The 22,080-nt window shown below is 42.8% G+C and overlaps 1 protein-coding gene across 1 annotated transcript in view; it reads right to left on the reverse strand.

Annotated features, from left to right (window-relative positions):
- Nucleotides 1-22,080, reverse strand: part of SFXN5 (sideroflexin 5) — a 932,409-nt gene that overhangs the window by 726,104 nt on the left and 184,225 nt on the right. Inside the window, exon 4 of the mRNA XM_029594581.1 lies at nt 134-160. Within this exon, the coding sequence (XP_029450441.1) occupies nt 134-160 (27 nt within the window). The remainder of the gene's footprint in view (nt 1-133; nt 161-22,080) is intronic.

The raw sequence follows: 22,080 nt of genomic DNA on the forward strand, positions 1-22,080 counted from the left end.
GAATAAAAAGAGAGAAAAGGAAAGATAGACAGAGTGAGATCAAAGAAAAAAGAATATGTGTTGAGAGCTGTTAAATTTTCCTTCAATAAAGACCTGTTCCATTTACAATTAAAACATAAACAAAATATCCTACCTGCTTTATCTTCTGAGCTTGCCAAAGCTAGAAAATAAAAATAAAATAGACAATGAAATAATTGCTTTTATATGATAAAGCACTTTGTATTCTTCACTGCAAAATACATGACAGAACCGCCACAATGATTTAGTGGTACTGCAGGAGAATGTTGAAAAGGAGACACAGCTTCTGCTTCAGTGGCAAACTAATGTTGGAAAGTTTGTATAGGCAGCTGTGCAACCCCTAGAGCAAAGAGATCTCCAACAATTGTGCAACAATGATACCTACTGGTTTGAGGTAAGCATACCTGTAACCAGGCTTTGGAAGAACCACACTCAAAGGACTGTCACTACATGCTGGCTTAGAAATGAAAGATTATAAAAGAAGAGAGGGGGGATTCTGGGGAGATATGCAGGAAGGCTCATATAGCTACAGTCCCAGTAAGTTTCTGGTTACAAAAGATCTGAAAGTCTGAGGAAACTGAGAGGCCTAAAAATAAAATGGATAGCAGTTGGATTACAAGTATGTAAGTGAATTATAATAACAAAAACAAAGTCCCTTGGAATGAGATGCACTTTACGATGCTGCAAGAAATTTTACAATATAAAAATACACAAAATCCATGAAAAAACAAAAGAAAACCTAATATGAAACAGTGAAAAACCTGAAGTACTGATCGAAATGATGGCCTTACATATAAAAATTATAGTCACAACAAAAACACCGTCAAATAACATTATATATTTATAACCATTTTTTAAATAAAATAATAGAATCCACCAAAGTCAGAGTTTTAAATAATTAAGCCCGGATTTTAAAAGGGCTACACACATAAATTTCGATGTTTACGCATGTCGCCGGGCCTTGCACAAGCAGCGCGCATTTTACAACAGGCCCGGCCACACACATAAACCCCAGTACGTGCAGAAGTGCTGGCCAAGGGAAAAGGGGTGGCCCAGGGGGTGAGGTCTGGGCGAGGAGTGGGGTGGGCTGGGACAGGGCCATTAGCCGCTGTTTCAAGCAAGCACGCGCCGGCAGCCGGCCGGCGCGTGCAGATTACTTCTGCTTCAGAGGAGCAGTAAGCATTAAAATAAAAAAATTAGGGATAGTTAGGGTAGGTTTAGGGGCGGGGAGGAGAGGGGAAGAGGGAGGAAGGATAGAGTTAGGTGTAGGAAAGTTCCCTCCCAGTCCGTTCCTTAATTGGAGCGGAATGGGAGGGACCTGGGAGAGGCCTGATTGCGTCGCCATGTGCTGCTTTGGAAAATTCCCCCACCTGCGCGTGCACGAATCGCAGGCCGCCTGCACATACACACATGGATTTTAAAATCTAGCATGCATATGCACGCGGCCATCAGATTTTATAACATGCGCATGCCGGGAACCACATACACATGGACGCATGTGTGTTTCTTTTAAAATCAACCCCTTAAGTTGTTGTCTCAAGAGCAAATCAATGAATCTCGATCGCAGTTGGATCATCTGCAAACATCACCCAACAGATCAGTATTTAAGCATAGTGAGTACAACCAACATTTCATTAGGGAGGAGAAATTATGTTATGAAAGAAAAGGTAGTTACCACTTTGTAATTGTTAATCACTGATGACAGTAGTAAAATTATTGAAACTACCCTAAAGAAAAGGATAGTACAGCACCTTGGAACAAGTACATAACAGGTCAATAGACAACAGTTGCACAAAAGATCCTGTCAGACAAACTTGATTGAGTTCTTTAATAAGGTGACAATACTGAAGGATCAGGGAGATAAGGTAGATGTTGTCTATCATGACATCAGTAAGGATTCTGAAGACTGGTAAACAAGATGGACCGTATAAAACTAGGCCAGAAAGTTGTAAATCAGGTGAGGAACTGGATAAGTAGCAAGACACAGAATCTTCCAGAACAGACTAGCAAATCTAATGAGGAGGTCTTTAAACTAAGGTCATCAGGAATGGGTGGACAAAGCCCTAAGGTAAGCCCATATTTAAACACTGATAGAGAAATAGTAATCAAGGGCAGTTTCTGGAAACCTATACACCATTGCTCATAGTATGGGAAATAAAGTCCCATATCTAGTGGCAGTTGTGGAAGAGGCTGACTTGGATATAGTGGCAATCACAGAAACATGGTATATGGAGAACCATGACTGGGATATTGTTATACAGGCTATAACCTATTCAGGAAGGACAGGGTAGGAAGAAAGGGTGGAGGAATGGCACTTTATAAAAATATAACATTGAACCAACAGAACTGCAGAGCTTAAGATGTAAGCAAGAGGTACTATGGGGGTTAATCTGGAAAGAGGGAAAGAAATATCTATTTACTGGTATGATATAGATAGAATTTTAATTGAAGACATTTACAAAATTGCAGTGAAATGGGAAGTGCTATTGCTAGGTCAATTCAATTTCATTGATGTTGACTGGGTCATCTGCTGCAGTGTCATCTAGAAGCAGGAAGATCCTGGACTATATGTGGGAAGAATTGCTCCAGCAAATGGTAATAGAACCAACATGTGAAGGAGCGATAATATAACTACAAATAGGAAGATTGTTTCTGATGTCATAGTTGGAAATCACTTGATGGTGTGGGACAATATTAGAAAACAGGCAGTGCTGGTTCATTCAAAGCAAAGAATTCATACCATCACAAAAACTAATAGGGTCAATAGTGCAACGTGTGTTTGTATGCAAATGCAACATTTGATATGCAAGTGGGAGGAGTTTGGGCAAAGTTAATAGAAATGAGCAGCTCCTAACATCAAATGTGATAGAGTAACATAGGTTTTAATGACAGAAATAACTACTCCTTTTTTCTGTGCATTGTGCCCGTAATAGCTGTGTGTTATTGCAAATGCAATTCGGATAGGAGAGCGAGAGAGAGAAAGAGAACCTTTATATAGGCATCAATATGTCACTCTCTATATATACCATTGTCAGAGGGGGCACTTTTAACTCAGAGTGGGGTTTGGGGAGGATAGTTTTGGGAGGGGTTACATACATAGTAAGAGATATGAACAGGAAAGTACGCATCACCCAAGATTTTCTGTCATTTCAGTTGATGAAAGGTACAAGAGGAGTTGATTTGTACAATGCACTCTCTACCTAGCTTGTTGCACTCTCTACCTAGTTCTTTCTCTCTCTATCTCTCTCTCTCCTGCCCAAATGGCATATGCGCTAAAAACCTTTTCCCGGTGATGCGCCCGCAGTGTATTAATCAGCGCATGAAGCGAAAAATCGTGCAGGTGCAATAAATGTATCACACCTTGCAGAAATTATGTATGCGATACAGAAGCAGGGAATTTAGCCTAACCATTCCCCATTTTTTTTTATTGCGGGTGCTATTTCCATTATATTTATAGCATTTTGATAAATCTAGGGGTAATTTTGTTAAAATGGAAAGTAACTCAAGGAGTCATTGACAGGATGGGTTAAGCTAGAGAGCAGTGGACAAACTGAAAGGAAATATAGTAAGGGCAAAAAATCTATTTGTTAGGGAAATTAAAAAAGGTAAAAGGAAAAGAGGCACTGTGGTTTTAAAAAAAAGTGGCTGAAAAGGTAAGGGAAAAAAGTTTAGTATTCATAAATTATAAGAGATTGCACAAGGACAAAAATAGGCAAAAATATCTGGAAAAGCTAAGAGAAGTTGTGAAAGTAGTTAGGAGAACAAAGATGCAAATGGAAGAAAAAAATAGTTAATAAGGTAAAAGAGGGCAACAAGACATTTTTTAAAATATATTAGAGACTGGAGGAAGTGCAAAAATTGGATTGCAAGACTTAAAGTCGAAGGGAGGAATATGTGGCGGCTGATATGGATAAAGTGGAATTGCTATAGACCAGTGAGCCTGACTTCAGTGCTGGGAAAAATAGAGGAAACTATTCTAAAGGTCAAAATCACAGAGCATATAGAAAGACATGGTTTAATGGAATACAGTCAGCATGGATTTATCCAAGGGAAGTCTTGCCTCACAAATCTGCTTCATTTTTTTGAAGGGGTTGATAAACATGTAGTTAAAGATGAACCAGTAGATGTAGTGTATTTGGATTTTCAGAAGCTTTTGACAAAGTCCCTCATGAAAGGCTTCTAAGAAAACTAAAAGTCATGGGATATGAGGCAATGTCCTTTCATGGATTACAAATGGGTTAAAAGACAGGAAACAGAGAGTAGTATTAAATGGAAAAGGGTAAACAGTGGACTGCCTCAGGGATCTGTACTTGGACCGGTGCTTTTCAATATATTTATAAATGATCTGGAAAGGAATACAACGAATGAGGTAATCAAATTTGCAGATGATACAAAATTATTCAGAGTAGTTAAATCACAAGCAGATTGTGATAAATTGCAGAAGGACCTTGAGAGACTGGAAGATTGGGCATCCAAATGGCAGATGAAATTTAATGTGGACAAGAGCAAGGTGATGCATATAGGGAAAAATAACCTAAGCTATAGTCACACAATGTTAGGTTCCATATTAGAAGCTACCATCCAGGAAAAAGATCTAGGCATCAAAGTGGATAATAATACATTGAAATCATCAGCTCAGTGTGCTGCACTAGTCAAAAAAGAAAACAGAATGTTAGGAATTATTTGGAAGGGAATGGTGAATAAAACGGAAAATGCCATAAGGTCATAATGCCTCTGTATTGCTCCATTGTGAGACCACACCTTGAGTACTGTGCACAAATCTGGTCACCACATCTCAAAAAAGATATACTTGCACTGGAGAAGGTATAGAGAAGGGCGACCAAATTGAGAAAGGGGATGGAACAGCTCCCCTATGAGCAAAGGCTAAAGAGGTTAGGGCTGTTCAGCTGGAGAAGAGATGGCTGAGAAGGCATATGACAGAGGTCTTTAAAATCATGAGAGGTCTAGAACGGATAAAAGTGAATCGGTAATTTACTCTTTCGGATAATAGAAGACTTGGAGGGCACTCCATGAAGTTAGGAAGTAGCAAATTTAAAACTAACCAGAGAAAACTCTGTTTCACACAATGCACAATTAAGCTCTGAAATATGTTTCCAGAGGATGTGGTTAGTGCAGTTATTGTAGATGGGTTTAAAAAAGGTTTAGATAAGTTCTTGGAGGAGAAATCCATTAATTGCTATTAATCAAGTTGACTTCGGGAATAGCCACTGCTATTACTGGCATTAGTAGCATGGGATCTTCTTAGTTTTTGGATACTTGCCAGGTACTTATAGCCTGGATTGGCCACTATTGGAAACAGGATGTTGGGCTTGATGGACCCTTGATCTGACCCAGTATGGCAATTTTTTATGTTCTTATGCTTAACAAATATTTCTGTTCAGTGTTCACTGATAAGGATTAGGAATAGGACCACAGATAACTGCCAAAAAAGGAATGAAACTACAGTCCTATTATTCTGACCTTAGTAGTGAGTAAATTAATGGAATCATTGCTCAAGAAAAGGATAATGCAGTTTCTGGAATCCAATGGACATACCAGGCCCAATATTCTAAGATATCCAATTATCTAACTTATAAGGAATATAACTGTATAAGCTATAGCATCCAGATAACTCTAGACCTGCTATTGAGCAGGTCAACTTATTTGGTTAATTTAACCAGCTAAGGCTGAAAATAGGCACTTATCCCATCAAGATAACTGGATAAGAAGCGCTGCCCATTCCCTGCCCATTGACTATCCAGTTATCTACTTAGAAAACTGACTTAGGCCTAGATTCATCAAATTGCGGTAAATAAAGCTGAAATATAGCGCATTCACGGGCAGCAATAAAATGATGGGCGTGATTAGGCAAATTAAGGATATACCGCACTGTGTATGTAAATATTGCGTTGCACGATATTCTATCACGTCATGTGACATTTTTATGCTGCACGTCATTTTATGCATCACGTGTTATTTTTCTTGATTATATATATACTGGCTTCCTGCAGCTGCCTCTTTAACAGAGTGTCAGGTGTTAGAGAGAGAGGAGAGAAGGTGAGTTGGTCAGTGAGAGTTTAAGAGCTTTTTCTATTGATGACCTGATTCAGTTGTGGTGTTGCGGTGTTTCATCTTTTTTCCTTTACCTTTGTATCATGTTTAAGTGTGTGTGTAAGTTTTTGTGCATTTATCTAGTTTGTCTGTCTGTCTCTTTGTGTGGAGGAGTGGTGGAGTAGTTAAGGGGTGGAAGAGTGGTGGAGGAGTAGGAATACTGTGGTGAGTAGTGTAAGGAGAAGATGGATCATGGTAGGCATGTAGAAGAGAGGAGGATCAAAGAGGGGGAGGAGGAAGGAGGAGGAGAGGAAGGAGTGGTAGGAAGAGGAGGAGGAGTAGAGATAAGAAGGAGGGAAGGGATAAGAGGAGGTGGGAAGGGAAGGGTATAGACAGGTGAGTGTGGAGGGAGGAGGATGGCAGGGTAGGGCAAGAAAGAGCGGAAAGAGGGGTGGGGAGTTGTCACAGCAGGTGGAGAAGGGGGAGAGGAAGGGAGGGGAGCAGGGAGTAGGAGCAAGAGTGAGGATAGTGGAAGTGGCAGCCCGATCCTCCGGCAGCCAGGCAGTAGCTCGGCCATGTCTACACACCTACAGGTTTAGCGAAGAGGACAACAAACAGCTCATTGCTGACATCCTTGAAAATTACCACCTGCTTTTCGGCAACTGGGCTGGGAGCACCTCCAGAGCTTCCAAGGCCCAATATGGTGTATTATCGCACAGGCCATATCACAGCATAGTGAAATAAAGAGGGACAGAGAGCAGATAGCCCACCACTATAAGGACATAAAGATCCATTTAAACAACAAGGTGGCAAGCCAGAATAAATATATGCGGCAGACAGGAGAAGGAGCCCCTTGCCCGATTGTCCTCATACTGATGGAGGAGCGCTTGATTCAACAGCTGGGACCAGACATGTTTGAGAGGATGGATGAGGCCCTGGACACCATGCAAGCCAAGGCCGTCTATGTGAAATCTGCAACAGATGCCCACACTTTTTTTGCATAGGATGCTCACACTGAATGATGCAAAGCATACATCTTATGCAAAACAATATATGTGCTCTTCTTAGCATTCATACTTATGTCTTCTTGTTTGTTTCCACAGCTCTCTCCCAGGAAATCCCTGGTCCCAGCCATGAAGCCCCAAGGACCAGCAGCACAGCCCCAGATCACAGCGGCACCTTTCAACTAGATACTTAGTCACAGTGGAGTGAGGAGGAGGAGGAGCAGCAGCTGTTATTTCAACCCCATAGGTCACCCTTACACCTTGACATCAGCCTAAACCTCTCTGGCTTTATGGAAGAAACTGTTTTGCCATGGGAGCAATAAGCCCAATCACCACCTGCTTCCAGCATGCCTCGAGACCAGTGGGATGTCCAAGACAGCCAACCAGCTCATCAACTGAGCCCAGTGATGCCAGTATTGGACTACATGTCAGTAACCACCAACCCACTACTGCAGCAACAGCAGTTGATACTTCAGTGCAGGCCACACTAGACTGCACTTAAAGGAGGCATGGCTCCATCTTCACCATATAGGGGCAGATATGATGCAGTTGAGGAGGGCTCAAATCAGCCACACCAACACCATGCAGCAGCAAACAACAGCTCTTACACAGGACTTAACCACCATATCTATTTCAATAAATAATTTGACCACAGCAGTCATCCATCTCATTCAACATTTGCAAAAAACTGCACCCGTGCCATTTCCATCCTCCCAGGAGTCCACTCTGCTCAGCAGTCCCCAGCTGTTAGGATGGCCCAGGGGTAGGTCACCTTGAACCACCAAAAATCTCCAGGGAGGAAAAGGCCCATGAAGCACACAGTTATAAAAGCTTCAAAAATTCACGCAAAGATGACTTGTCCAAACAAGCCAGGCCAGTCCTCTGTACGAGTTTCTATGTCGACTAGATGGAAGAAGCCTGCTGGGCTCGTCCTGACTTCAGAGTTCCTGTGTTAGCTTGCTGATGTGGATGGTCTACTGCCTGACTGTGTTGGCCTGCTGCTTACTTATTATGTCCTCTGCCCGTAGTCCTGTCGGTGTCTCTTCTCATCATGTCTCATCCCCTGGTCCTGCTTTTGGTGTCTCTTCTCATATCATCCTGCTGCTGCCTCCATACTGGTGTCTCTTCTCATCTTATCCTGCTGTTGCCTCCATGCTGGTGTCCCTTTTCACCTCATCCTGCTACTGCCTCATGCTGCTGTCTCATCTCCGGGGCGCTGCTGCTAAATCATCTCATCTCATTCTGCTGCTGCCTCCCTGCTGTGTTCTCCGGTCCAGGACCTGCTGCCTCCATGCTGCGCTCTTCAGGCCTGGGCCCTGCTGGCTGCTACTTAAAACTTTGCTGCCATGGCCCTTTTGCAGTCCCTTTTCAGTTCACTCTTTCAACATGGACTGTCCGGGCCTTCGCTTGCCATCACATTGTTGTACTGGTATCAGCTCTAACATTAGAGCTGAACTGTAGCTATTGGTTTGCCACTTCCACTTTCTAGGTACTTTGCTATAATCATTTCGCTAAAGGATTAGATAATAATACTGTATATGTTATATTGCCATTTGTAACAATGTATGTACATCTCTTTACAAAATCTGCTGGTAATATCAGTTTCAATGTCATGTTCTATGTGATATCTTGTCCTAGCAGAATGTGATTACCATAGATGTTGAATTGCTTTGAATGTTATGACTACAAATGTTATTTAATAAACTGGTCACATATTTTGAAACTTAACTGGTTGTGTCTTTTTATTGTGTGCTTTCTATCTTAAGGTTTGACTAGGTTAGAGATTTGGGACCCACATGACCTATTATACCAGAGTACCATTGGCCATTCCAACTAGGCACATTTCTCACATGCAAGACCAAATGCCCTAGGCCTTAGAAAGGAAAGCTCATTATATGCTCCCAAGGAGGAGAGCAAGAGCAAAACATAAAACTCCTTACTGTAGAGCTTCACAAATAGCTTGTGTTGCCTTTTCCAGAGAGCATACTCTTAGCTAACTATGGAGTACATGGGCATGTATGTGAGATGAGCACTATCTAGCTAGTGTTCACCTCCATATCCTGTCCAGTGGAACAGATATAGAAAAAGCTTGGCTAGAGTGATGTAGTAAGGTGTTGGTGACCAATAGGTTGTATAGCTATGCTATTGCCATAGTTTAACTATAACAAACCATTGGCCTCTTCCATTGTGAAGATATATCACCTCTGGCCAAACAATGGGCCTTATCTCTGGGATTAGCACCTAATACTGTCATCACATAACTCTTTAATCAGAAGTCTGCTTGAAAAGTTCATAAAGCTCTTGGACTTTTTCATCTCTAATGAGCAGTAATTTGCAGCTGCATGTGCCAGGCCCAGAGAGTAATATTGTACATGTAACTCTTATCTGGTCTTAGGTGGAGTAACACAAACGAGCCCACAAGATATAACACTGGGGCCATTACATTGGTCCTCACTCCACCCAAAAGACAGGAATTACATTTGCTTTTTGAGGTATGACTGTTTAAAATATATATAATCAACTTGCAGCCTGCTAGAACACTGTGTCATCACAGAAAGTAGCCTCAATGTAAAGTTCATAGAGCCTGCTATGTGACAACTGAGGAGTCATGGAGGTGTTGAGGATAGAGATTCTCCACTGCCCAAGAGCACAAAGTGATGAGGCCTGCTGAGGCTTGGGTTCAGGCAGATTTCCACACACTCCCTTCAACCTCAGCACTGCCTTGGGTTGTTGATCAGTAGATAGCTATGAGCTAGGTCTGATCTCTGTGTTGTTTATGTCCCTTATTGGCATACATTATTTACAAGGTCATGGAAGCAAGTGTTTACATAGAAACATAGAAATGACGGCAGAAGAAGACCAAACGGCTCATCCAGTCTGCCCAGCAAGCTTTCACACTTATTTTTTTCTCATACTTATCTGTTACTCTTGGCCCTTATTGGTAACCTTTTGGTTCTAGTTACCTTCCACCCCTGCCATTGATGTAGAGAGCAGTGCTAGAACTGCATCAAAGTGAAGTATCAAGCTTAATTGGTTAGGGGTAGTAACCGCCGCAATAAGCAAGCTACTCCCATGCTTATTTGTTTACCCAGCCTGTGCAATTCAGTCCTTGTTGGTTGTTGTCTGAATATAAATCCTCTTTTCTTCTTCCCCCCCTACTGTTGAAGCAGTGGGCTGCGCTGCATATGTATTCCAAGTGAAGGATCCGGCTTAATTGATTCGGGGTAGTAACTGCCGTAACAAGCAAGCTACACCTACGCTTATTTGATTACCCAGACTATGCAATGCTGTCCTTGTTGGTTGTTGTCTGAATGTAAATCCTTTTATCTTCATTCACCCCTGCCATTGAAGCAGAGATCAACGCTGGATACGCATTGAAAGTGAAGTATCAGGCTTATTTGGTTTGGGGTACTAACCGTCGCAACAAGCAAGTACTCCCCCACTTTTTTGTGAATGCAAATCCTTTTTTCCACATTTCCTCTTGCCGTTGAAGCATAGAGCAATGTTGGAGTTCATTATCCGTGTGCATGTTTATTGAATAAGGGTATTAATCACCAGGTAGAAGCTGTCATTCCCGCAAGCCACCCCTATGCCTCTTCTCTTCATTTACATCCTCTAGACTTTATGGATCCACAGTATTTATCCCACGCCCCTTTGAAATCCTTCACAGTTTTGGTCTTCACCACTTCCTCCGGAAGGGCGTTCCAGGCATCCACAACACTCTCCATGAAGAAATACTTCCTGACATTGGTTCTGAGTCTTCCTCCCTGGAGTTTTAAATTGTGACCCCTGGTTCTGCTGATTTTTTCCATCGGAAAAGGTGTGTCGTTGACTTTGGATCATTAAAACCTTTCAAGTATCTGAAAGTCTGTATCATATCACCCCTACTCCTCCTTTCCTCCAGGGTATACATATTTAGATTCTTCAGTCTCTCCCTCGTAAGTCATTCGATGAAGACCATCCATCTTTTGGTCGCCCTTCTCTGGATCGCCTCCATCCTGTCTCTGTATGCCAAAGCCCACATTTCTGTTTTTGCCCTGTTTCATCAACCATCAATAATGTCTGTGCCAAGCTTGTCCCTACCTGATAATGAAGTCGTCACAGTCATTACTACTCACGCAATATTGTCTATACCAGGCAGCCTGATAGACATCTGTTGGAAGCATATATGCTCACGAATTATCCTTTGTTATTGATATGAGCACCTCCAGGCCTCAGGTGCACAAAAGGCATGTTTTTCTATAAAACAACACCAAAAGTGAAGAAGACATCAAGCCTACCACATGATATCTCTGGGAGCAGTTTGGCTATACAATTTGCACAGTGGAAGCTTCAGAAAGAGGCTAGTTAGCTTATGAGTTCATCAGCTGACAACATCTTCTCATGCCTTAATGCTATACACAGAGCTGATGATTGAGAGTCTATCAGCACATCTGCCATGGTCTCTGTATCCACAAAGTGTAAAATGAACAACCACCCCAGGAGACCCATCCTATAAGGTCCTATAGGACAGAAACTCTGGGTGGAGCATACAGTAAATCTCCCACCATTTTGTCCAAATAGCGAAATCTATTTTTGAGAACTCCGAAGCTGCATTCAATGACACAGTGGGTACAACATAAGGCCTCGTTGTACCTTGTCTCTGCTGGCATGCTTAGATTAGAGATGGATGTGAAAAGACAGGTCTTGCACCCATATCCTGAATCTCCTGCGGCAAAGAGAGAATGGCTTCATTAGTCACAACCCCATGACTTTGTTATCTCGCTGCCAACTCACAGCATGCTATAAAACACTAGAAGCTAAGCTATAGCATGATGTGAGCCATAAAAAGCAATTTCCAAACCTTAAGTTCATGCACTTTCTATGGTGCGTCAGATCTTCATGAATGGAAAAATGCATCTGGGCTGTGTACAAAATATGGACACGTCACTCACAAGCAAGTACGGTAATCTCTACCTGGTTCTAGCACTCCTATAACTGAAGCTGTACATCTCAACTCCCACATGTCATTGCAGAACGACATTAAACTTGTGGTATGATTGTTCATGTCCCTGGCTGTTCTGCAATATGTTCTCCAGAGATACATGTTTGTCAGACATGATACATTGAATAGGATTGAGCCAAATGGCACATTCCACAACTTCCATTGAACCCATGTGCCCTGTGATAGTGAAGACATACTGTGGCTGACATCTTACATTTCAGAGCAGAAGTTCTCCAGAAAGGATACCAATATGGGCACCATTAGCTGAGGGCCGACAGAGCACTAACAGAGTCCCTGCACTGTGCACCTAAAAAGGTTTGAGTATGTAAGTAACATTTCAACAGCTCCAAGAGACAGGATTTGAACTGCCATTTGTTTTAAGCTGACCAACTGAAAGTCTGTAGTGCTTGGTCACACACTGACCTTAGTGGAAAGTCCTTTACATGGCTACATAACATCAGCAGGTCTCTACAGTATGGAGAGAGAAACCTGGACCCATGATGGCTTGTTGACCTAACTGTGCAAGCCACTTGTCATGTAACTGATACAGTCATATCCTTGACAGCCTTCCATGTCACTGCTGTTTACTGTACAATGTTACAAAGCTACAAAGTTACTACTACTACTATCCCACCCTGTGGAAGGGAAGAGATCTACCGCAACAGAAAGCTCTTCCACTCTGTCCATGTGCAAGTGGTCTGTGATGCTTGACTGCACATCCTTGATGTCACAGGTAGGGCTTGTAATTCAAAGAGACTGATATGGTAGTTTATCTCCTAGCAAGATCACTGGCCTTGAGTTCAGATGCCTTGACTGGGTGCTTCCCAGCCTAGGAGTGATGCATCTGTATTTAAGATAACTTGATGCAAAGGCAAACTGACTGTCAGATTCTCCCTTAAGAGTCACCAAAATAGAAGTAACAAGAATTTTAAAACTCCCTAAATTACCCCTGGAGTTGCAAGAAAAAAAGGGACGTGGGATGATATTGGGCAGGCGGTCACATCGCGGCGGTGTGTTTTTGCCCACTAGGGTTGCGGGTTTGCTGCACACTTTTGCCCCATACTGCCAATGGAAAAGATGTAATTATTTCCGGCAGTACTGCCAGTGATAATGTGTAAAAAATTATCGTCCACAGCTCTACTAGGGCCTAATTTTTTTAAACCCCACCCAAACCCCACCCCTTTCCCTCATTTAAATTTTAAAGTCGTGATGCAGTAGTTATGGAGTGGTTTGGGTGTTATCGTGTGCGATAACACCCTAATGCATGCGACAACGGCCCATCGCAATTTAAAGTAAGACCCTGAAAGTGCTGTAGTTTTGGAAAGATAGATTCTATCAGGATTATAAGGTGCATTGAGACTGTCTTATGGCCATGGGGACAATATGTACCATCAAAGCTATATAACCCAGCATTTAGAGAACATTATGACCTATGGTTATTTAGTTGTTGAATACCGTTTTTCACTGATGATATCAGATCTGATATTCTGTCAGTAGGAAGAGTTGCCTTTGTTTGCTGTGCATTGGACAATTAATTTATCAAAGATGTTATTGTAATTTTGTATGTATTATTGATTGTACACTGCTTTGAATGATTTATGATTAGTTAACTGGTATAACAGTATTTTTATATACATAAAAACCTGGTCTGGATTACAGGAAAAGACTTTAATCCAGTGAAGCATACCTTTTATAGATACCCATAGGTTTTCCATAACATGGATCTTGTCTTTCGGAAGTCAATTTTCAGTAAGCAGCAAGGGTAACTGGAAATTTCAATAAGCAGCAAGGATAACTGGAAATTTTACCTTGATATCTTTAGCCGAATTTTCAGCTGCACTTAACTAGCTAGGTTTGCAGCTAAATATTTGACCTAGATTTAGGACAGCTATTTGTACATTTGAACTTGTCTGGCTAAATTTAACTTGTTAGCACTGAAAATACATACTGACTAACTCTAAAATCCACCATAGGAATGCTTCTAAAGATACCTTTTACCTGACCAACTAAATTTGTACACCCTGTGAATCTGGGAAGACAAACAGGCCGATTCAGTAAAGTCCACGGGAGAGAGGACGAACACCCGCTCTCCAGGCGCGCGCACCAGCCCCTCTCCGGTGCGCGCGATGCAGTATTCAAATTAGGTGGCGCGGTAGAAACGGGGAAAAGAAGCGGGAGCTGTCAGCGGGTTTGACAGCCGACGCTCAATTTTGCCGGCGTCGGTTCTCGAGCCCGCTGACAGCTATGGGCTCAGAAACCAGACGCCGGCAAAATTGAGCGTCCGGTTTTCGGCCCGACAGCTGCAGGCCGAATTCAAATTTTTATTTATTTTTTTTTTTTACTTTTTTTTACTCTTCGGGACCTCCAACTTAATATCGCTATGATATTAAGTCAGAGGGTGCACAGAAAAGCAGTTTTTACTGCTTTTCTGTGCACTTTCCCGGTGCCGGAAGAAATAAGCGCCAATCTTTGGGTCGGCGCTAATTTCTGAAAGTAAAATGTGAGGCTGGCTGCACATTTTACTTTCTGTATCCCGCGCGCATACCTAATAGGGCCATCAACATGCATTTGCATGTTGAGGGTGCTATTAGGTGCCGCGGGTTTTCCTCCCCTTACTGAATAAGGGGTAAGGGAAAACACACGTCCAATAGCAGGCTAACAGTGTGCTCCGTCGAAGCGCACTGTACTGTATCGGCCTGAAATTTAGGTAGTCAGCAGAGAAGAATTTTCAAACTGAGAAGTTTATCCAACTAACATTTGAAGTTAGCTGGGTAAACATTTTGAAAATTGACCCAGTATCTCGATAGCTTGAGATCTTTGAAACCTCAGCAGCCACTGGGCTTGTCTGATTTGAAAATGTGATTTGCAAGAAACTTGTACTGTTTCTACCATAAGCATTTATATGTTCAATGTTGACCATGTTGATATCTAATAATTAAATTATCTCCACTGCTGAGACTTTAATTCTTGGGCTCTCTGGTTGGGGAAATAGTCCTTTTCCTGAGTTGTATCTTGCAGAGTCTCAATAAATTCCTATCAGAATGATAAGTGGAGATATAACTTAACAAAGCTGATTATCCTAATTATAATATCTGAATGGTAATAGTCAATGAGCTCTTTGTCGCTGCCTGAACCATACCCTAGAATCAGTCACCCATCCAGCAAAGGAAACATATACATTAAACTAAAACATGCTGCAGCTTTTGCAATACATTTGGCAAACAAGGTAATACATCCCTGCAATGTTTGTATCTTAGCACATTTTGCAGTATAGCACACCACTTACTTACATCAGGCACACAACAGTCTAGGACCAAGTATCAGACAAGATCTTAACTGCCTGAACACAACGAAATACATGGATTCTACCAAGAAAGGTATGTCAGCACAAGGGACAAGATGGGTTTGAACTGAACCCCAAAAGATGGGCTCAAAATTGCTGAAGCAAAGTTTTAACAAAAGGCTGGGAAAGACAGCATTGTGTACAAGAAAAAGTAAGAAATCCATTCTGAGTTCGAAAGATAAGCCTAAGTTAATTACGTCCAGTCTGAATCAAGACAATTCATTTAGTAGCAACAAGGTCAAATGAGGCTGTAAAATGTGCATGTATTTTATTTCAAGGCCATGCCTTCTTTCAATAAAATTGAGATATAGACCATGGAATAATCAAATGACAAATTATTATATAATTATTGTATGCAGCTATTGTAATACAAGCTACTTCAACCTGAGTAAATAGCAGTTATTAGAAGTGGTAGTACCAGTAGTTCACCTTGTTGACATTCCTGCTGTTCTAGAGTTTATAGCCAGAAATATGTTTTCCTTCATGGTATTTACTGGTCTTATCTTTAGAAAAAGTAGTCTCTTTGGAGACAGAAATAGTTCCAATTAGAAGACCCCTGCTCTCCTTTCACGCTGTTAGGGAGGGTTTTTCACACTGTGGAGAGAAGAACCCTATTTTCCCTTAAAACTTCAACATTAACAAGATTGCAGCCTCCTGGTGCTTACACCCAGACAGGAAGCACCAGTTATTTCTCACTTTAAAAGTTGCAAAAAAAAAAAAGGTTTAATAAAGCAAAAGCTATGAATTATCCAGTCCAACACTGAATTCAAAGCATTTTAACCTCATAAGTAGAGTATGTGATGAATCTCCTCCTTATTTTCATTACTGAAGCAGGCTGTTGTCACTAATATTATCATTTAGGAAGAGCTTCACACAATGCTATCTTGCTCATAAAGAAAAAAAATGGTATTTCAACTGGATTGTTACCTTACATGTCATCAAACAGTGACCAATTTCAATGAATATGCACTTTTTTTCAAAGTAAAAAGTATGCCACCTAAAACCGTTCAAGCAGCAGGCAGAAAGTAAGTTTCCTGAGCAGTTCTCAATGTCTTGGTTATGGAGTGTTTCACTGATCAGAAGGAATGACCAAAAAAAAAAATCATGACTTCATAACACCCATCAACTGCCTGAAGTGGACTCCACCTTTAAAAGGAAACAATTTCTCAACTTTCAGCTCTCATCATTCATATACATGCCTCAGTCATTATGGAACTCCAATGGAATGTTTCACACCAGGGACTTACAAGAACATTTCGATTTCTAAGAAAAGCAGGACTGCATAAAATAGTTTTGGATATCAAAGGATTCTTCATGTAAATGAAGCAGGAAACCAATGTACAGTACAGCTACTCCTGCATTCATTTTAGTTGTTTCATTTATATTTATGCATGTCTTTTGATTTTCCAGTTTGTTGGGTTGAAACCTACCCATGAAATGAGCTGTTTGCAATTTGAAAGCCCATTTTAAAATGTTGATACTTTTAAGAGAACAATGAAGAGATGTTTATAGCTTTGATGGTTAAAAAGGTGAAGATGATGAAAAGCAGATGCAAACAGTGTAGCAATGGGGGTAACATACAATTAGGTCATAGAAAACAGAGCAAGAGAAATTTCATCAGTTCATAATAAAACATACTATAATTATTTCTGTATTTAATACTGAGAAAACAAAATCTGACTGGCCTCTAAGATAAAATGACTTTGAGATCCCTGAACTCTGCCACAATAAAGCGCCCAAAGAGATTTGGGTATTTTCCAAATATAATGACAGCCATTTGTCATAATAAAATGTCAAGGAAAACAAGGAGCAGTGTGGACAAAGGAGGCCAGACCAGGTGCAGCACTCTTAAAACAAGGATATAATAAATATAATACATACTATATATAAAAAATAAAATAACTCTTAAATAAAAATCTAGAATGAGGAAAGGAGATAAAAAGCATACGATGCCAATAAGGTGAAAAACAGGATGAAAAAATACAATAATATAAAAATAAAACTGTTTTACAAAATATCTTTTTTTATATTCAACAATTATAAAAGGACAAACAAAGACATATAAATAAACATTCAAATACCCAACACGGCCATGTCTGCTTCAGGAGAACGGGTATACAGTATAATGAAGAGAAACAGTAAGTCTTTTCAGTAATACCTACAATAAAACACAATAACAAATATCAATATCAATATCTACTAGTGATATGCAATCGTTTTTGCCGAATTGGACTATTTCAAAGAAATAGTCCAATTTGGCATTGGTCGGAGGACCCGAATTCCGAGACGGATTTTCCCCGAACTTCGGGGAAAATTCATTGTTTGGGTTAGCGTGGGGGGGAGGGGCACCTTTATTTTAAAAAAAACAAACATCCAACATTTAAAATTTAGTTATTTACAACCCCCCCCCCCCCACCCTCCAGACTCCCCCAAAACTTGCCTAAAATCCATGGTCCAGTGGGTGTCCCGGGAGCGATTTCCCGCTCTCAGGCCGTCGGCAGCCAGTAAACAAAATGGCGCCGGTGGTCCTTTGCCCTTACCATGTGACAGGGGTTATCGGTGCCATTGGTCAGCCCCTGTCACATGGAAGGAGCAATGGATGGCCCGCGCCATTTTCTAAGATGGTGCCGACTATCCATTGCTCCTACCATGTGACAGGGGCCAACCAATGGCATGGTAGCCCCTGTCACATGGTATGGGCAAAGGGCTACCGGCGCCATTTTATTTACTGGCTGCCAATGGCCCAAGAGCGGGAGATCGCTCCCGGGACCCCCACTGGACCACCACGGATTTTAGGCAAGTTTTTGGGGGGGGTCCGGAGGGTGGGGGGTTGTAAATAACTAAATTTTAAGGGTTGGGTGTTTGTTTGTTTTTTCGACGAAAATTGCTAAGGAAAAAAAAACGAAGTTTTCCATGGGTTGGCCGACCCATAGCCTGACCCAGGATAAAAAAACGAAACACTTCTCTAATATCTACTACTAAACCATAAAACTGATTGATTACTATATGTGCAGGAAAACATATAACTTTAGAGGTACAGAAAGGGAGAAGCATGTAAAACCATTTAATTTTACTGGTAAAGCATCATATACTGAGGGGTAGATTTTAAAAAAGTGCGCCTTCGCGTACTTTTGTTGGCGCACCAGGCGCCAACAAAAGTACGCTGGATTTTAGTAGATACGCGCGTAGCCGCGCGTATCTACTAAAATCCAGGATCGGCGCGCGCAAGGCTGCCGATTTTGTGCAGCCGGCGTGCGCCGAGCCGCGCAGCCTGCCTCCGTTCCCTCCAAGGCCGCTCCGAAATCGGAGCGGCCTCGGAGGGAACTCGCTTTCGCCCTCCCCTCACCTTCCCCTCCCTTCCTCTATCTAAACCCACCCCCCCGGCCCTATCTAAACCCCCCCCTACCTTTGTCGGGGAATTTACGCCTCCCGGAGGGAGAAGTAAATCCCCGCGCGCCAGCGGGCCGCTAGCGCGCCGAGACGCGACCTGGGGGCGGTTCCGGCGCGGCCACACCCCCGGACCGCCCCAGGCCAAAACCACGCCCCCAGGCCCGCCCCCAAAACGCCGCGCTGATCGGCCCCGCCCCCAACACGCCCCCCTCGAAAATCCCCGGGACTTACGCGTGCCGGCAGGCCTATGGAAAATAGGCGCGCCGGCACGCAAGGCCCTGCTCGCGTAAATCCAGGCGGATTTACGCGAGCAGGGCTCTTAAACTCCGCCCCTCTGCAAATAATATAAGAAAAAGAAGAAGCAAAAATGAAAATAGTGATAAAAACAAGAAATCAAAAGCTAATTTAAAAAAAAGCTAACAAAAATATACCAGCTGTTCCCACAGCGAAAAGTGAAAATAATCAATAAAAAACTCATCCAACAGGAATGGTAACTACAAGACCCGCATGCGCAAGCTTACAAAAGATAAAGAATAAAGAATAAAAAATATATTATTCAAGTTTTAAAAAACAGGAAACAAAATAATGAAAACAGATTTATATAGCGAAGTTGCTTACCTGTAACAGGTGTTCTCCTAGGACAGCAGGATGTTAGTGGATGACATTATCCAATGGAGTCTGGCAAAAAAACGTAAGACTGGCACACTGAGCATGCCTAGCATGCCACTATCCATGCGTGGTATCTCTTCAGTCTCTTAAGTAAATCATGAAAAAATAAGACAACAAACCATGAGATTCCAACTCTGCAGGGTGGCAGGCGAGTTTCCGGAGGACTAAAATCCTGCTGTCCTAGGAGAACATCTGTTACAGGTGAGCAACTTTGCTTTCTCCTAGGACAAGCAGGATGGTAGTCCTCACATGTGGGTGAATCTCTAGCTACAGGCTGGACCTGAGACCAAAGGGACCAAGAGACACCAAACTAGGTGCCAACAGACACAACAACAGAGGTGCAGTTGGTAACATCGGGAACAGCCTGAACCCAAAATAGGGCCATAGGTAGGAAGAGTTGGATTCACAGCTGAAAAATATTTCTTAGGACAGACTGGCTGAATCTGCTATCACAACGGCCATCCCTGTCCAGACAATAATGAGCCGCGAAGATGTGGAGAAAACTCCACTTCGCAGCCTTGCAGATCTCCCCCATGAGAACTGTATGCAGGTGAGCCACAGTAGTGGCCATGCCCTATCAGAATGAGCTGTGACATGGCCCACTAGCTGCAGCCCTGCCTGGTGAAAGCAGAAGGTGATGCATTCAGCCAACCAGGTGGAAAGAATCTGCTTGGTAACAGCCATACCCAGCCTGTTGGAGTCATAAGAGACAAACAGTTGGGCGGATTGTCTATGGCCTGCTGTCCAGTCCAGGTAGATGGCCATGGCCCTTTTATAATCTAGTGTGTGCAGTACCCTTTCCCCTGGGTTGGAATGAGGCCTAGGGGAAAAAGTGGGCAGGACAATGGACTGGTTAAGGTAGAACTCTGTAACCACCTTCGGCAGGTTATGGAAAAACCTTGTTTAGGGCGGATAAGTCACCAATGCATGCAGCTCGCTGACCCTGCATGCCAATGTGATCATTATCAGGAATATGACCTTCCAGGTCAAATACTTAAGAGCAGAGGAGCACAGCAGCTCAAATGGCGGTTTCATCAACCAAGCCAGCACCACATTTAGGTTCCAGGACACTGCGGGGGCCCATAGGGGAGGCCACAGTTGAAGCAATCCACTCATGAAAGACCCTACAAGGGGCTGCACCGAGATGGGCGAGCCATCCACCACTTGGTGGCACGCACCTATGGCACTCAGGTGCATCCGAATGGAGTTGGTTTTAAGCCCGGCCTCTGAAAGGTGCAGCAGATAATCCAGGAGTTCCTGGATCAGACAGGAGAAGGGATCGAGGTCCTTCTGCTCACACCAGATTGTAAACTTCCTCCACTTCAAAACTTAAGGCTTCCCTGGTGGATGGCTTTCTTGAGACTACCAGGACCTGAGACATGTCCTCTGAGAGATTCAGAGGCTGCAGGATCAACCTTTCAACATCCAGGCTATCAGGGACAGGACCTGGAGGTTGCGGTGGCATAATCTGCCCTGATCCTGTGTAAGGAGGTCTGGGGCAGTCCCCAGATGGATTGGGTCCCGCTGGGATAGATCCCGCAATAGCGGTACCCAGACTTCTCTCAGCCAATGGTGGCAGCGAAGATCATGGTCCCTTGGTCATGGTGAAACTTTAAGAGAGTCTTCATCACCAATGGAAGTGGAGGGTAATCATACAGGAGGCCCGCCCCCCCAATGAAGGGCAAATGCATCCGTGGCTGGCATTGACCTGATAAAGGGAGAGTAGCTCTCAAAAGTTGGGACTAAGTTTGTTTGTGTATTTATTTATTTATTTATGTATTAGCTTTTATATATCGACATTCGTGGGTACATCATGCCGGTTTACAATATAACTGAAGGAGGAAATTACAAAAAACCAGGGTGGGGGGAAGGGGGAGCATATAGGAAGAGAGAAGGGGCAAGAGAAGAGAGGGAAAAAACAGGAAGAGGAGAAAAGGAACAGTAAGTTAAATTTCTGACTGTCTCCTACACCAATGCATCCCAATCTTCTTGAGCATAAGCACACCGTTAACGAAAATGTAGGGCACTCTAGTCTCCACCAAGCAAGAGGTGAATACAGGGAGAAGATTCACATGGCCAGAAGCAGAGCTAGGGAAGCCCTGAAAACCCCACTAGTCTTTCTCCCAAAATTTGAACCAAGGGGCAGAGATACACATGAACCTATCAGAATGGACCAGGTCTCCCTATACTGTAGTGCAAGCGAAGAGAGAAGCTGGATTGGTTAACACATGTAGCTGCCAAACCTCCTCCATTGCTCCTGTTCCCAACATTCAGTCACAGCCAGTTCCCAATGCACATTCTCCCCATCTCACTCAGCCTGGGGATAAGACAGAGGCTGGACGAACTCGGAGGTGGCTTAGGATAGAGAAGGTCAGCTGGTGCTGTGTGCTGCACAAAGCACATGGCTATGTGTGCCCTGCATGCCTCCTATTAATTACCACATTCCAGAGTTCGTGTACTAACTAGCAAGAAGCGGCATACTTGGTTGCATATTTTCTTAGGAAGGAGCTCCTGCATGTTTAAAAGCCTGCCCCCAACTGGTGGGTCCTCTGGTACCGGAAGAGGCAACTGGCTTATGCTCTCTCGCATTAAGTCAAACCCCAGTAGCGAGGCTAGCCTGG

Source organism: Rhinatrema bivittatum, chromosome 1 (genome assembly GCF_901001135.1).
Source record: "Rhinatrema bivittatum chromosome 1, aRhiBiv1.1, whole genome shotgun sequence".
Lineage (NCBI taxonomy): Eukaryota > Metazoa > Chordata > Amphibia > Gymnophiona > Rhinatrematidae > Rhinatrema > Rhinatrema bivittatum.